This window comes from Caloenas nicobarica, chromosome 24 (assembly GCF_036013445.1).
Source record: "Caloenas nicobarica isolate bCalNic1 chromosome 24, bCalNic1.hap1, whole genome shotgun sequence".
Lineage (NCBI taxonomy): Eukaryota > Metazoa > Chordata > Aves > Columbiformes > Columbidae > Caloenas > Caloenas nicobarica.
This window is the reverse complement of record NC_088268.1, coordinates 905103-920516: the sequence shown is the minus strand read 5'-3', so window position 1 is coordinate 920516 and position 15414 is coordinate 905103. Positions and strand designations below refer to the sequence as shown.

Genomic DNA, 15414 nt, shown 5'->3' with positions numbered 1-15414 from the left:
GGTTATCACTGAGCTCATGATCTTCTCAGTGATGTCTTTTAATTGCAATGTCACTGTACACGAAGTTCTCCATTCCAACACTCCCATGAGAAAGAAAAATCTGTTTCTTGTAAGCCCTAGTAGCATGGACATTTGGATGCTGGTCATCTTCACACAGGTAGCACTTCCACTGACCGGCCATTCCACAACAAAAAAACCCATGGCTGGGATCCAGTCCCCCAGACTCAGCCTTCACTGATCCTATCCAGGAGCTACCACCACTCCTGTGAATGTGTCTAATTGGACCAAAGGGCTGGAGAACCTGTCCTCTGAGGGAAGACTGAAGGATATAGGCCTTTTGTTCTGGGAGAATAGAAGGCTTGGGGGGACCTCATCATAGCATTCGTGTACTTAAAGGGTATCTAGAAAGAGGACAGATGCTCCCTCATCACAAGGAGCCAGGTAGAGAAGGCAAAGGCCAATGAGTAAATATGTGACTGGGAGAGGCTTCATTCTGAGAGAAGAAATATTTTTTTTTTCCCATTAGGAACAATCCTTCACAGGAATGACTTCCAGGGATGTGGTAGAGTCCCTGTCACTGGAAGTTTCCGATGTATGATAGGACAGAGTGGTGGATAATCACACGTAGTCTCTCCTTTTCATGAAAGATTGGACCAAATGATCTTTCAAGGTCCCTTTCAATATAAAATATTCTATAATTCTATGACCTCCCAGTGATGTGCTTCAATCATGATGTCACAATATGCAAACCACTCTGCTGCACCACTGTCATCACAAAGAAAATCCTCATGCCAAAGGAGTTTATATACATTGATACTGGCATATTTTGCAGAGAAAATAGAATGCTGCATGGCCAATGTCCTCTTCATTTCCAAGACTTGTTCAACAAAAGACACATACTCTGCAGGCAGGGAATAGCAAAGAGGGACATGAACCTTTCAACTTCTTCTCTAGAAGGACAGTCACGATCAAGAGAAATGAGAATCCCCAAACTGTGAATCAGCAGGTCCATATGAGACTTTCATCTAGAGTGGCAGATACATGTAGCCAAAGGAGTGTCTTGACTGTCTACGTCTTCTAGATGACAGCTCTCTTGTGCATGCACAGGCTCCATGCTGGGGTCCATTGCCTGGGCCCAAGGCAGAGTGGGTCCATGGCACCACGCTGGGGCTTGCCTTCTGGGACTAAGGACCGGTACTCATCCTCCCAGTGTAACTGCCCAGACTGGTGCTCTTCCCTGCAGAGCCCCATGTGGGGAAAGGTGTCCTGCCATGAGGACACAGGCCTTCACTTCGGTGTAACCATGTGATTCCCAGGGGTGTGCAGGGTCTCTTACAGGACAGCTCTCCAAGGGCCAGGGGCTGCACTGCTGGGATGACCCTGGCCTGCAAGTAAGGAGCAGTGGTGACATGAGCAGAGCTCGGGCTGGCCCTGCCTCAGAGCTCTTGAGGAAGTACAGGAAGCTGAAGTACCAGAAGGGGCAGCACTTGTGTTTCAGCTGCGCTTGGGTTGGTGCTTGTCCTATCCGCTGCAAGTGCCCAGCATCCAGTGAGATGGATAATGGTGGTGTCTCTGCCCTGAAGTGTGGGCAGGAAGAGCTTGAGGGGAACCCCATGTTGTCCATGGGTCGCTGTGTGCCTGAGCCATCATTTTGAGCCCAACGGTGCCACCGAGTTGCTTTTCTGCACCCAGGACAACAGGGATATCAAAGGAAAGTCAGGATTTAGAGTAAAAGCCAGGGCGAAGGCCAAGGTCTGTAAAGATACTTTCCAATATCATTGAAAAATAGACCTAAATTTTGACATGAACAGTGAAAGCCCAAACTCAGGGAAGATGGACACCAGAAACAAGCCATGAGAAGGCAAGGGACCACTGGATCGTGGAGAGCCAAAGCTGCTGTGAGGATGCTCTGTACCCTGCTGCCATCTGCCCAGTAACCCTCCACTTATAAAAGGTGGGGTGGTGGCCAGAAAATCGGTCTTTGAACACTGGGTGCTGTCCTGGAGCTGCAGTGACCCATAGGGTCTTTGAGTTCACAGGAAGTGGTGACTCCATTATGTAGCCTGAGTGTGGCTGATAGCAATCCTAACTTGCAAATTATATCAGCCCTGAACGGAGGGTCAACCTGCAGGATGACCTGGAGAAGCTGGCGGATTGGGCTACCAAGAACCTGATGAAGTTCAACAAGGACAAGTGTAAGGACCTGCACCTGGGAAAATATAAACCAGGAGTGCAGCACAGGCTGGGATCTACCTGGCTGGGGAGCAGCTCTGTGGGAAGGGACCTGGGGGTCCTGGTGGACAACGAGCTCAATATTAGTGAACAATGTGCTGCTGCGGCAAAGGAGGCCAGCAGGATGCCTGGTTACATTTGCTAGGGCATCACCAATGGAGACAAAGAAGTCATAATGATGCTCTACTCAGAGCTTGTCAGGCCAAATCTTGAATACTGTGTTCAGCTTTGGTCTCCTCTATACGAAAAAATGTGGACAGGCCGGAAAGGGTCCAGAGAATGTCCACAAAGATGATCAAAGTACTAAGAAGATGCAATATAACAAAAGGCTAAGAGAACTGGGTTTGTTCAGCTTTGAGAAGCTATGGGGAGACCTCAGCACCATGCTCCAGTATTTAAAGAGTGCCTAGAAAGAAGATGGAGACTCCCTTTTTACAAGCAGTCACATGGAAAACATGAGAGGCAAAGGCTACAATGAACTCCTGGTAGGATTCTGATTGGACACAAGGTGGAAATTTTCCATGATGAGAGCAGGGAGATATTGGAGACATCTCCCCAGGGAAGTGGAGGATTCTGAAATATTGGACACATCTAAGATTCAGCTGGACAGGGTGCTGGGCCATCTTGGCTAGCGTGTGCTTTGGCCTAGAAAGGTTGGTCGTGGAGATCCTCGTGCTCCCTTCCATCCTGGTGTTCTATGATGATGATGCAGATGTATGTCTAGAGAGCAGCTGGGCCCTGCCACATGCTGAAGGACTGTATGAGGCTCCTCCATCTCATCTTCCTGTGCCCATATGTGTTGGCCATGCACACTAGATCGGGTAAAGGAGAGAAAGGAATGAGAGAGAAGAGAGTCTGGATTGTCCTCAGGAATTGTTGTTTCCCAGCCCCACTCCTGCCACCCTTTGAAGCCATTTCCTCACTTCTGGCCATTGGCTGTGGAGTGGCCATGAATATCTTCCGCAGCTCCAAGGGAAAGTAAACAAAACAAACTGCAAAGCAGGGAGTCCCCCCATCCTCTTCTTCCAAATTTTTGCCTAATCGGACTGGCAGGGGTGCCTCAGAAGGAAGAAGGACTCAGAGGCCCAGGCTTGAATGCAGCACAACTTTATTGAGTCTCAAGAAGAAAAGGAGGTGGCTCACAGGGAGTACCATGGGCAGCCACAAGGATGCAGTGAAACTCCTGCAGGGTGTCGGTCTGCCTGCCCTGCAGAGGGAAGGAGACCAACAGGTCCCAACTAGGCTGGCCTTGGGAGACAGAAAGAGCAGAGGAAAGAATGAGAGAGAGAGGAGTGGAAGAAGGAAACATTGGTTCAAAGCTCTGAATGCAATGCCATGGAGCTCTATCTCCTTTCAAGGACCATGTTCTGAGGTCTTGGGAGGTTCTCGCTCGAGAATGGTCCCAGCAGCTTTAGCAGGGTCGGCATCTGTTTCCGTAGTAGCGGCTGGTAATGCAGGAGAGGTCAAAGCCCCCAGAGTTGATGGGAACTCCCTCAGAGCTGAGGATGCTGCCAACAGCAGCGGAGGTGGAGGAGCCCACAACGGTGTTCTGTGGGAAGGAGCTGAGGATGGGGCCGGGCAGGGTCACAATCACTGGGGAGGGCTGGATGACGATGTTGGAGCTCTGGCACTGCCTGACACAGGGCTCATTGCAGCTGTTGGCCAGTGGGGTTGGGCCACAGGGCTGGCAGGGCAGACACGGGTTGCAGCAGGACATGTCTCTGGGACAGACGTTCACCTGGGAGACAACATAGGAGAAAGCAGAGTAATGTGGCAGATGGGAAGCAGCACTGCACCCAAACACAGCGGAGCCAAGGCACCTCCCGGCACAGCATACGCTGCCCAGCTCAAATCCTAGGAGCCACCTCCACTACATCCCAGGCTCTCTCTGCAGAAGACCTTCTCTCCCCTTCCCTGTCCCATGAGAAGCAGCTCCCACCCAGGGCCAGGACGGACCCTATCAGCTGAGACACACATTGAGGAAAGACACCTGATCCAGAAGCAGGAGGAGAAGAGGCTTCAGACTCACCTGGTTCCCAAGGAGAAGGAGGCAAGAGAAGTGGATGAGAGAGCAGCGAGTTGGGCTGCCTTTTATAGCAGTCCTGCACTGCCTCAGGCCCAGGCAGCCTTTGTGGAAGTAACAATTTTCTGACAAGCTCATGTTGAATGTAAAACACAGCAGCTAATGGTATGGGCCATATCCTGGTTTCGTGTACTGCCACCTTTTCTTTTCCTGGTTTCTGACACATGCTTTCACATACGAAGGCTTCTTCTGTAATCTGCAGGATGAAGAACATAGGCAGAAGATGAAGCCGAATGCTGGTGGCACCCTGTGCAGGCAGGTGATGAGGACGTGGGTCATTTCTGTGGGCTTCTTTGCAGGAAAGTTGTTAAGAAATGGGCAACGCTTTTATGTTTCACATCCGTTTCCCAAGGACTGCCATTTGGGACAATATGGTATATTATTTTCTGTCGTCAGCCCATATGTCTCTGATGGTTGCTCATTCTTTCACACAGGTGGGTCACTGCTGAGAGGGTTTGACACTATAGCAACAGTGCTCTCAAGATAATTTGCTTGGGCTCCTCCTTGCTCCTCTCCGTGCACTTCCCACAGGTCCTCAGGAAACAACAGGAGCATGTCTGAGCCCTGGGTTTTCCCTGGAATATTTTATCTCCACTCAGTGCTCATGGATACACCAGTGGAGAGTCCCCAACTCTGACCTGCACATTTCCTCATGATGAGGTTCACGCAGGTACAGAGTGACACAGATGTGTTCATGCAGGCCTGCAGGAAACCATGCAAAAATCTTTATGCCCCCAGAAAGACTGGAAAACATCAGCAACTGGGGACTCTGCTGAGGAGATTCCAGGGACCACATATGTAATAACCTCTCAGATGTGATTCTTGGGCATCTGGACCTGAACATGACAGTGTTGTCCATTTCCTAAAAACTTTGCCACAAAGGAGTCCAGAGGAATGACCAAGGTTCATATCACCTGACTGCACAGGATGATGTCACCAGCACCTGAGCTGAGTCTTCTGCCTGTACTGACGTGCATCCCCTCTGGAAATACTCAGAGCTTTCATCCTGGTACTTAGAAAATATATCATAAAAAAGCATATGGTGGAAGCCAGGAAATGAAAAGGTGGCAGTGCAGGAAACCAGGACACAGCCCATACCATTAGCTGGCGTGACTTACATTCAACATTGGCTTGTCAGAAAATTATTACTTCCACAAAGGATGCCTGGGCCTGAGGCAGTGCAGGACTCCTATAAAAGGCAACCCAACTCTCTGCTCTCTCATCCACTTCTCTTGCCTCCTTCTCCTTGGGAACCAGGTGAGTCTGAAGCCTCTTCTCCTCCTGCTTCTGGATCAGGTGTCTTTCCTCAATGTGTGTCTCAGCTGATACGGTCTGTCCTGGCCCTGGGTGGGAGCTGCTTCTCATGGGACAGGGAAGGGGAGAGAAGGTCTTCTGCAGAGAGAGGCTGGAACATAGTGGAGGTGGCTCCTGGGATTTGAGCTGGGCAGTGTATGCTGGGCCAGGAGGTGTCTTGGCTCCACTGTGTTTTGGTGCAGTGCTGCTTCTCATGATCAACCCCTCACGCTCTGCTTTCTCCTATGTTGTCTCCCAGGTGAACGTCTGTCCCAGAGACATGTCCTGCTGCAACCCGTGTCTGCCCTGCCAGCCCTGTGGCCCAACCCCACTGGCCAACAGCTGCAATGAGCCCTGTGTCAGGCAGTGCCAGAGCTCCAACATCGTCATCCAGCCCTCCCCAGTGATTGTGACCCTGCCCGGCCCCATCCTCAGCTCTTTCCCACAGAACACTGTTGTTGGCTCCTCCACCTCTGCTGCTGTTGGCAGCATCCTCAGCTCTGAGGGAGTTCCCATCAACTCTGGGGGCTTTGACCTCTCCTGCATTACCAGCCGGTACTGTGGCAACAGATGCCAACCCTGCTAAAGCTGCTGGCAACTAATTTGGGCAAGAACATCCCAAGACCTCAGAACATGGTCCTTGAAATGAGATAGAGCTCCACGGCATTGCATTCAGAGCTTTGAACCAATGTTTCCTTCTTCCGCTCGTCTCTCTCATTCTTTCCTCAGCTGTTTCTGTCTCCCAAGGCCAGCCTAGTTGGGACCTGTTGGTCACCTTCCCTCTGCAGGGCAGGCAGACTGACACCCTGCAGGAGTTTCACCAAATCCTTGTGGCTCCCCCTGATACTCCCTGTGAGCCACCTCCTTTTCTTCTTAAGACTTATTAAAGTTGTGCTGCATCCAAGCCTGGGCCTCCAAGTTCTCCTTTGTTCTGAGGCAACTCTTCCGGTCGGGTTAGGGAAAAATGTGGAGGAAGGGTAGGGTGGGGCTCCCTGCAGTGGATTTTGTCACTTGGACACACAGCAAATTAGTTACATGGTTTTATCAATTAACTGCCTGGAGTTGAGCCTGAGCGATGTTCAGCTTAGTGGGTGTTTCTCCCTTCCTGACCTTGCTTGGGCAAAGACACTGGTATTTCTTACCGGACATTCTCTCCGCTGTCACACTCGATGAAATCTCCAACCGTGGTCTGTATTAGACTTAACAGGTACTTTGGACATTTGAAGGAAGCAATTAAAAGGAAGCAATTAATAAACCAATGCACCCAGGAATTACAACACATCCAATTACGTGCAATGGGAGTCTGCCATTCCATGGCAATGGTGAGTTCCAGCAGAGCAGAAATGTTAGTCAGAACTCTGCCAAGTCCTTTCTGCTCTGGTCCACATCCGCACCTGAACCCTGGTATGGTCAGACCTTTATCTGGGTTAAGTGGGTTCTCTCAGTCAGAAACCAGGCCTGGTTTCTCCATCTGAGAGCAACAGAAATAATATATTTAACCCACCACATCTTTGCTCCTTCACTCTTGTCCGTGTTCTGATTACTTCTGGTCATGTACTGGGCCATGGCAAAGGAGAACAAGACACCTGTAATTGATCTCATTCCCCTGGGCTTCCCATCCCTCAAAAAGTGGGCACATGGCCCCATGTGCCATTATCTTCTCCATGTACCTTCTAACCCTGATGGAGAATGGCCTCCATTCTTTATCCTCCTCAGGTTTCAGTTGTGGAGACCTGGTATACCATCACTGTTGTGTGAAAAATAATGGAGACTTTCCTTGTCCTGAGAAAAATCTTTTGTGTTGCCTGCTGGCTGGCACAGTCATTCTCATTTTTGCTGTCTTCCTGGTTATCACTGAGCTCATGATCTTCTCAGTGATGTCTTTTAATTGCAATGTCACTGTACACGAAGTTCTCCATTCCAACACTCCCATGAGAAAGAAAAATCTGTTTCTTGTAAGCCCTAGTAGCATGGACATTTGGATGCTGGTCATCTTCACACAGGTAGCACTTCCACTGACCGGCCATTCCACAACAAAAAAACCCATGGCTGGGATCCAGTCCCCCAGACTCAGCCTTCACTGATCCTATCCAGGAGCTACCACCACTCCTGTGAATGTGTCTAATTGGACCAAAGGGCTGGAGAACCTGTCCTCTGAGGGAAGACTGAAGGATATAGGCCTTTTGTTCTGGGAGAATAGAAGGCTTGGGGGGACCTCATCATAGCATTCGTGTACTTAAAGGGTATCTAGAAAGAGGACAGATGCTCCCTCATCACAAGGAGCCAGGTAGAGAAGGCAAAGGCCAATGAGTAAATATGTGACTGGGAGAGGCTTCATTCTGAGAGAAGAAATATTTTTTTTTTCCCATTAGGAACAATCCTTCACAGGAATGACTTCCAGGGATGTGGTAGAGTCCCTGTCACTGGAAGTTTCCGATGTATGATAGGACAGAGTGGTGGATAATCACACGTAGTCTCTCCTTTTCATGAAAGATTGGACCAAATGATCTTTCAAGGTCCCTTTCAATATAAAATATTCTATAATTCTATGACCTCCCAGTGATGTGCTTCAATCATGATGTCACAATATGCAAACCACTCTGCTGCACCACTGTCATCACAAAGAAAATCCTCATGCCAAAGGAGTTTATATACATTGATACTGGCATATTTTGCAGAGAAAATAGAATGCTGCATGGCCAATGTCCTCTTCATTTCCAAGACTTGTTCAACAAAAGACACATACTCTGCAGGCAGGGAATAGCAAAGAGGGACATGAACCTTTCAACTTCTTCTCTAGAAGGACAGTCACGATCAAGAGAAATGAGAATCCCCAAACTGTGAATCAGCAGGTCCATATGAGACTTTCATCTAGAGTGGCAGATACATGTAGCCAAAGGAGTGTCTTGACTGTCTACGTCTTCTAGATGACAGCTCTCTTGTGCATGCACAGGCTCCATGCTGGGGTCCATTGCCTGGGCCCAAGGCAGAGTGGGCCCATGGCACCACGCTGGGGCTTGCCTTCTGGGACTAAGGACCGGTACTCATCCTCCCAGTGTAACTGCCCAGACTGGTGCTCTTCCCTGCAGAGCCCCATGTGGGGAAAGGTGTCCTGCCATGAGGACACAGGCCTTCACTTCGGTGTAACCATGTGATTCCCAGGGGTGTGCAGGGTCTCTTACAGGACAGCTCTCCAAGGGCCAGGGGCTGCACTGCTGGGATGACCCTGGCCTGCAAGTGAGGAGCAGTGGTGACATGAGCAGAGCTCGGGCTGGCCCTGCCTCAGAGCTCTTGAGGAAGTACAGGAAGCTGAAGTACCAGCAGGGGCAGCACTTGTGTTTCAGCTGCGCTTGGGTTGGTGCTTGTCCTATCCGCTGCAAGTGCCCAGCATCCCGTGAGATGGATAATGGTGGTGTCTCTGCCCTGAAGTGTGGGCAGGAAGAGCTTGAGGGGAACCCCATGTTGTCCATGGGTCGCTGTGTGCCTGAGCCATCATTTTGAGCCCAACGGTGCCACCGAGTTGCTTTTCTGCACCCAGGACAACAGGGATATCAAAGGAAAGTCAGGATTTAGAGTAAAAGCCAGGGCAAAGGCCAAGGTCTGTAAAGATACTTTCCAATATCATTGAAAAATAGACCTAAATTTTGACATGAACAGTGAAAGCCCAAACTCAGGGAAGATGGACACCAGAAACAAGCCATGAGAAGGCAAGGGACCACTGGATCGTGGAGAGCCAAAGCTGCTGTGAGGATGCTCTGTACCCTGCTGCCATCTGCCCAGTAACCCTCCACTTATAAAAGGTGGGGTGGTGGCCAGAAAATCGGTCTTTGAACACTGGGTGCTGTCCTGGAGCTGCAGTGACCCATAGGGTCTTTGAGTTCACAGGAAGTGGTGACTCCATTATGTAGCCTGAGTGTGGCTGATAGCAATCCTAACTTGCAAATTATATCAGCCCTGAACGGAGGGTCAACCTGCAGGATGACCTGGAGAAGCTGGCGGATTGGGCTACCAAGAACCTGATGAAGTTCAACAAGGACAAGTGTAAGGACCTGCACCTGGGAAAATATAAACCAGGAGTGCAGCACAGGCTGGGATCTACCTGGCTGGGGAGCAGCTCTGTGGGAAGGGACCTGGGGGTCCTGGTGGACAACGAGCTCAATATTAGTGAACAATGTGCTGCTGCGGCAAAGGAGGCCAGCAGGATGCCTGGTTACATTTGCTAGGGCATCACCAATGGAGACAAAGAAATCATAATGATGCTCTACTCAGAGCTTGTCAGGCCAAATCTTGAATACTGTGTTCAGCTTTGGTCTCCTCTATACGAAAAAATGTGGACAGGCCGGAAAGGGTCCAGAGAATGTCCACAAAGATGATCAAAGTACTAAGAAGATGCAATATAACAAAAGGCTAAGAGAACTGGGTTTGTTCAGCTTTGAGAAGCTATGGGGAGACCTCAGCACCATGCTCCAGTATTTAAAGAGTGCCTAGAAAGAAGATGGAGACTCCCTTTTTACAAGCAGTCACATGGAAAACATGAGAGGCAAAGGCTACAATGAACTCCTGGTAGGATTCTGATTGGACACAAGGTGGAAATTTTCCATGATGAGAGCAGGGAGATATTGGAGACATCTCCCCAGGGAAGTGGAGGATTCTGAAATATTGGACACATCTAAGATTCAGCTGGACAGGGTGCTGGGCCATCTTGGCTAGCGTGTGCTTTGGCCTAGAAAGGTTGGTCGTGGAGATCCTCGTGCTCCCTTCCATCCTGGTGTTCTATGATGATGATGCAGATGTATGTCTAGAGAGCAGCTGGGCCCTGCCACATGCTGAAGGACTGTATGAGGCTCCTCCATCTCATCTTCCTGTGCCCATATGTGTTGGCCATGCACACTAGATCGGGTAAAGGAGAGAAAGGAATGAGAGAGAAGAGAGTCTGGATTGTCCTCAGGAATTGTTGTTTCCCAGCCCCACTCCTGCCACCCTTTGAAGCCATTTCCTCACTTCTGGCCATTGGCTGTGGAGTGGCCATGAATATCTTCCGCAGCTCCAAGGGAAAGTAAACAAAACAAACTGCAAAGCAGGGAGTCCCCCCATCCTCTTCTTCCAAATTTTTGCCTAATCGGACTGGCAGGGGTGCCTCAGAAGGAAGAAGGACTCAGAGGCCCAGGCTTGAATGCAGCACAACTTTATTGAGTCTCAAGAAGAAAAGGAGGTGGCTCACAGGGAGTACCATGGGCAGCCACAAGGATGCAGTGAAACTCCTGCAGGGTGTCGGTCTGCCTGCCCTGCAGAGGGAAGGAGACCAACAGGTCCCAACTAGGCTGGCCTTGGGAGACAGAAAGAGCAGAGGAAAGAATGAGAGAGAGAGGAGTGGAAGAAGGAAACATTGGTTCAAAGCTCTGAATGCAATGCCATGGAGCTCTATCTCCTTTCAAGGACCATGTTCTGAGGTCTTGGGAGGTTCTCGCTCGAGAATGGTCCCAGCAGCTTTAGCAGGGTCGGCATCTGTTTCCGTAGTAGCGGCTGGTAATGCAGGAGAGGTCAAAGCCCCCAGAGTTGATGGGAACTCCCTCAGAGCTGAGGATGCTGCCAACAGCAGCGGAGGTGGAGGAGCCCACAACGGTGTTCTGTGGGAAGGAGCTGAGGATGGGGCCGGGCAGGGTCACAATCACTGGGGAGGGCTGGATGACGATGTTGGAGCTCTGGCACTGCCTGACACAGGGCTCATTGCAGCTGTTGGCCAGTGGGGTTGGGCCACAGGGCTGGCAGGGCAGACACGGGTTGCAGCAGGACATGTCTCTGGGACAGACGTTCACCTGGGAGACAACATAGGAGAAAGCAGAGTAATGTGGCAGATGGGAAGCAGCACTGCACCCAAACACAGCGGAGCCAAGGCACCTCCCGGCACAGCATACGCTGCCCAGCTCAAATCCTAGGAGCCACCTCCACTACATCCCAGGCTCTCTCTGCAGAAGACCTTCTCTCCCCTTCCCTGTCCCATGAGAAGCAGCTCCCACCCAGGGCCAGGACGGACCCTATCAGCTGAGACACACATTGAGGAAAGACACCTGATCCAGAAGCAGGAGGAGAAGAGGCTTCAGACTCACCTGGTTCCCAAGGAGAAGGAGGCAAGAGAAGTGGATGAGAGAGCAGCGAGTTGGGCTGCCTTTTATAGCAGTCCTGCACTGCCTCAGGCCCAGGCAGCCTTTGTGGAAGTAACAATTTTCTGACAAGCTCATGTTGAATGTAAAACACAGCAGCTAATGGTATGGGCCATATCCTGGTTTCGTGTACTGCCACCTTTTCTTTTCCTGGTTTCTGACACATGCTTTCACATACGAAGGCTTCTTCTGTAATCTGCAGGATGAAGAACATAGGCAGAAGATGAAGCCGAATGCTGGTGGCACCCTGTGCAGGCAGGTGATGAGGACGTGGGTCATTTCTGTGGGCTTCTTTGCAGGAAAGTTGTTAAGAAATGGGCAACGCTTTTATGTTTCACATCCGTTTCCCAAGGACTGCCATTTGGGACAATATGGTATATTATTTTCTGTCGTCAGCCCATATGTCTCTGATGGTTGCTCATTCTTTCACACAGGTGGGTCACTGCTGAGAGGGTTTGACACTATAGCAACAGTGCTCTCAAGATAATTTGCTTGGGCTCCTCCTTGCTCCTCTCCGTGCACTTCCCACAGGTCCTCAGGAAACAACAGGAGCATGTCTGAGCCCTGGGTTTTCCCTGGAATATTTTATCTCCACTCAGTGCTCATGGATACACCAGTGGAGAGTCCCCAACTCTGACCTGCACATTTCCTCATGATGAGGGTCACGCAGGTACAGAGTGACACAGATGTGTTCATGCAGGCCTGCAGGAAACCATGCAAAAATCTTTATGCCCCCAGAAAGACTGGAAAACATCAGCAACTGGGGACTCTGCTGAGGAGATTCCAGGGACCACATATGTAATAACCTCTCAGATGTGATTCTTGGGCATCTGGACCTGAACATGACAGTGTTGTCCATTTCCTAAAAACTTTGCCACAAAGGAGTCCAGAGGAATGACCAAGGTTCATATCACCTGACTGCACAGGATGATGTCACCAGCACCTGAGCTGAGTCTTCTGCCTGTACTGACGTGCATCCCCTCTGGAAATACTCAGAGCTTTCATCCTGGTACTTAGAAAATATATCATAAAAAAGCATATGGTGGAAGCCAGGAAATGAAAAGGTGGCAGTGCAGGAAACCAGGACACAGCCCATACCATTAGCTGGCGTGACTTACATTCAACATTGGCTTGTCAGAAAATTATTACTTCCACAAAGGATGCCTGGGCCTGAGACAGTGCAGGACTCCTATAAAAGGCAACCCAACTCTCTGCTCTCTCATCCACTTCTCTTGCCTCCTTCTCCTTGGGAACCAGGTGAGTCTGAAGCCTCTTCTCCTCCTGCTTCTGGATCAGGTGTCTTTCCTCAATGTGTGTCTCAGCTGATACGGTCTGTCCTGGCCCTGGGTGGGAGCTGCTTCTCATGGGACAGGGAAGGGGAGAGAAGGTCTTCTGCAGAGAGAGGCTGGAACATAGTGGAGGTGGCTCCTGGGATTTGAGCTGGGCAGTGTATGCTGGGCCAGGAGGTGTCTTGGCTCCACTGTGTTTTGGTGCAGTGCTGCTTCTCATGATCAACCCCTCACGCTCTGCTTTCTCCTATGTTGTCTCCCAGGTGAACGTCTGTCCCAGAGACATGTCCTGCTGCAACCCGTGTGTGCCCTGCCAGCCCTGTGGCCCAACCCCACTGGCCAACAGCTGCAATGAGCCCTGTGTCAGGCAGTGCCAGAGCTCCAACGTCGTCATCCAGCCCTCCCCAGTGATTGTGACCCTGCCCGGCCCCATCCTCAGCTCTTTCCCACAGAACACTGTTGTTGGCTCCTCCACCTCTGCTGCTGTTGGCAGCATCCTCAGCTCTGAGGGAGTTCCCATCAACTCTGGGGGCTTTGACCTCTCCTGCATTACCAGCCGGTACTGTGGCAACAGATGCCAACCCTGCTAAAGCTGCTGGCAACTAATTTGGGCAAGAACATCCCAAGACCTCAGAACATGGTCCTTGAAATGAGATAGAGCTCCACGGCATTGCATTCAGAGCTTTGAACCAATGTTTCCTTCTTCCGCTCGTCTCTCTCATTCTTTCCTCAGCTGTTTCTGTCTCCCAAGGCCAGCCTAGTTGGGACCTGTTGGTCACCTTCCCTCTGCAGGGCAGGCAGACTGACACCCTGCAGGAGTTTCACCAAATCCTTGTGGCTCCCCCTGATACTCCCTGTGAGCCACCTCCTTTTCTTCTTAAGACTTATTAAAGTTGTGCTGCATCCAAGCCTGGGCCTCCAAGTTCTCCTTTGTTCTGAGGCAACTCTTCCGGTCGGGTTAGGGAAAAATGTGGAGGAAGGGTAGGGTGGGGCTCCCTGCAGTGGATTTTGTCACTTGGACACACAGCAAATTAGTTACATGGTTTTATCAATTAACTGCCTGGAGTTGAGCCTGAGCGATGTTCAGCTTAGTGGGTGTTTCTCCCTTCCTGACCTTGCTTGGGCAAAGACACTGGTATTTCTTACCGGACATTCTCTCCGCTGTCACACTCGATGAAATCTCCAACCGTGGTCTGTATTAGACTTAACAGGTACTTTGGACATTTGAAGGAAGCAATTAAAAGGAAGCAATTAATAAACCAATGCACCCAGGAATTACAACACATCCAATTACGTGCAATGGGAGTCTGCCATTCCATGGCAATGGTGAGTTCCAGCAGAGCAGAAATGTTAGTCAGAACTCTGCCAAGTCCTTTCTGCTCTGGTCCACATCCGCACCTGAACCCTGGTATGGTCAGACCTTTATCTGGGTTAAGTGGGTTCTCTCAGTCAGAAACCAGGCCTGGTTTCTCCATCTGAGAGCAACAGAAATAATATATTTAACCCACCACATCTTTGCTCCTTCACTCTTGTCCGTGTTCTGATTACTTCTGGTCATGTACTGGGCCATGGCAAAGGAGAACAAGACGCCTGTAATCGATCTCATTCCCCTGGGCTTCCCATCCCTCAAAAAGTGGGCACATGGCCCCATGTGCCATTATCTTCTCCATGTACCTTCTAACCCTGATGGAGAATGGCCTCCATTCTTTATCCTCCTCAGGTTTCAGTTGTGGAGACCTGGTATACCATCACTGTTGTGTGAAAAATAATGGAGACTTTCCTTGTCCTGAGAAAAATCTTTTGTGTCGCCTGCTGGCTGGCACAGTCATTCTCATTTTTTCTGTCTTCCTGGTTATCACTGAGTTCATGATCTTCTCAGTGATGTCTTTTAATTGCAATGTCACTGTACGCAAACTTCTCCATTCCAACACTCCCATGAGAGAGAAAATCTGCTTCCTGAAAGCCCTAGTAGCATGGACATTGGGACTGTAGTCATCTTCACACAGGTGGGTCTTTGCTGACTGGTGATTCTGTATCAAGAAAACCACTGCCTGTATCCAAGTCTCCTGATTTTGCCTTTGGTGATCCTTATCAAGCAGCCACCATCATTCTTGTGCATGCGTCCAACTGGACCAAAGGGCTGGAGAACCTGTCTTCTGAGGGAAGACCGAAGTTGTTTGGTCTTTTTCTCCTTAGAGAAGAGAAGGCTCAGGGTGATATCATCACAGTGGTTTAGTACTTAAAGGACATCTAGAAAGAGGACAGAGGCTCTCTCATCAGAAAGAGCCAGATAGAGAGGACAAGGGCCAATGAGTACAAGTGTTACTGGGAGAGATTGTATCTTGACATAAGAAAT

General features: G+C 50.1%; 4 protein-coding genes across 6 annotated transcripts; 2 read left to right on the top strand and 2 right to left on the bottom strand.

Moving 5' to 3' along the window:
- Nucleotides 1–3643: 3643 nt before the first annotated feature.
- Nucleotides 3644–4393, bottom strand: LOC135998213 (feather keratin Cos1-1/Cos1-3/Cos2-1-like). Of its 2 annotated transcripts, none has more exons than XM_065651360.1 (2): nucleotides 4262–4393; nucleotides 3644–3970 (listed from the first exon to the last, which is right to left on the bottom strand). In XM_065651360.1, the coding sequence occupies exons 1-2, from the start codon at nucleotides 4391–4393 to the stop codon at nucleotides 3644–3646; spliced, it is 459 nt and encodes a 152-aa protein (XP_065507432.1). The 2 variants fall into 2 exon arrangements, with proteins under 2 accessions (XP_065507432.1, XP_065507431.1); XM_065651359.1 differs by having other exon boundaries at nucleotides 3644–3951; nucleotides 4262–4334.
- A 1106-nt stretch (nucleotides 4394–5499) lies between these two features.
- On the top strand, nucleotides 5500–6194 carry LOC135997947 (feather keratin Cos1-1/Cos1-3/Cos2-1-like). The gene is made up of 2 exons (XM_065650910.1): nucleotides 5500–5572; nucleotides 5887–6194. The coding sequence occupies exon 2, from the start codon at nucleotides 5889–5891 to the stop codon at nucleotides 6192–6194; it is 306 nt and encodes a 101-aa protein (XP_065506982.1). The 5' UTR covers nucleotides 5500–5572; nucleotides 5887–5888.
- A 4903-nt stretch (nucleotides 6195–11097) lies between these two features.
- On the bottom strand, nucleotides 11098–11847 carry LOC135997925 (feather keratin Cos1-1/Cos1-3/Cos2-1-like). Of its 2 annotated transcripts, none has more exons than XM_065650853.1 (2): nucleotides 11716–11847; nucleotides 11098–11424 (listed from the first exon to the last, which is right to left on the bottom strand). In XM_065650853.1, exons 1-2 carry the CDS (start codon nucleotides 11845–11847, stop codon nucleotides 11098–11100), a joined length of 459 nt encoding a protein of 152 aa, XP_065506925.1. The 2 variants fall into 2 exon arrangements, with proteins under 2 accessions (XP_065506925.1, XP_065506926.1); XM_065650854.1 differs by having other exon boundaries at nucleotides 11098–11405; nucleotides 11716–11788.
- Nucleotides 11848–12953: 1106 nt separating this feature from the next.
- Nucleotides 12954–13648, top strand: LOC135997926 (feather keratin Cos1-1/Cos1-3/Cos2-1-like). Its single transcript, XM_065650855.1, has 2 exons — nucleotides 12954–13026; nucleotides 13341–13648. Exon 2 carries the CDS (start codon nucleotides 13343–13345, stop codon nucleotides 13646–13648), a length of 306 nt encoding a protein of 101 aa, XP_065506927.1. The 5' UTR covers nucleotides 12954–13026; nucleotides 13341–13342.
- Nucleotides 13649–15414: the final 1766 nt, after the last annotated feature.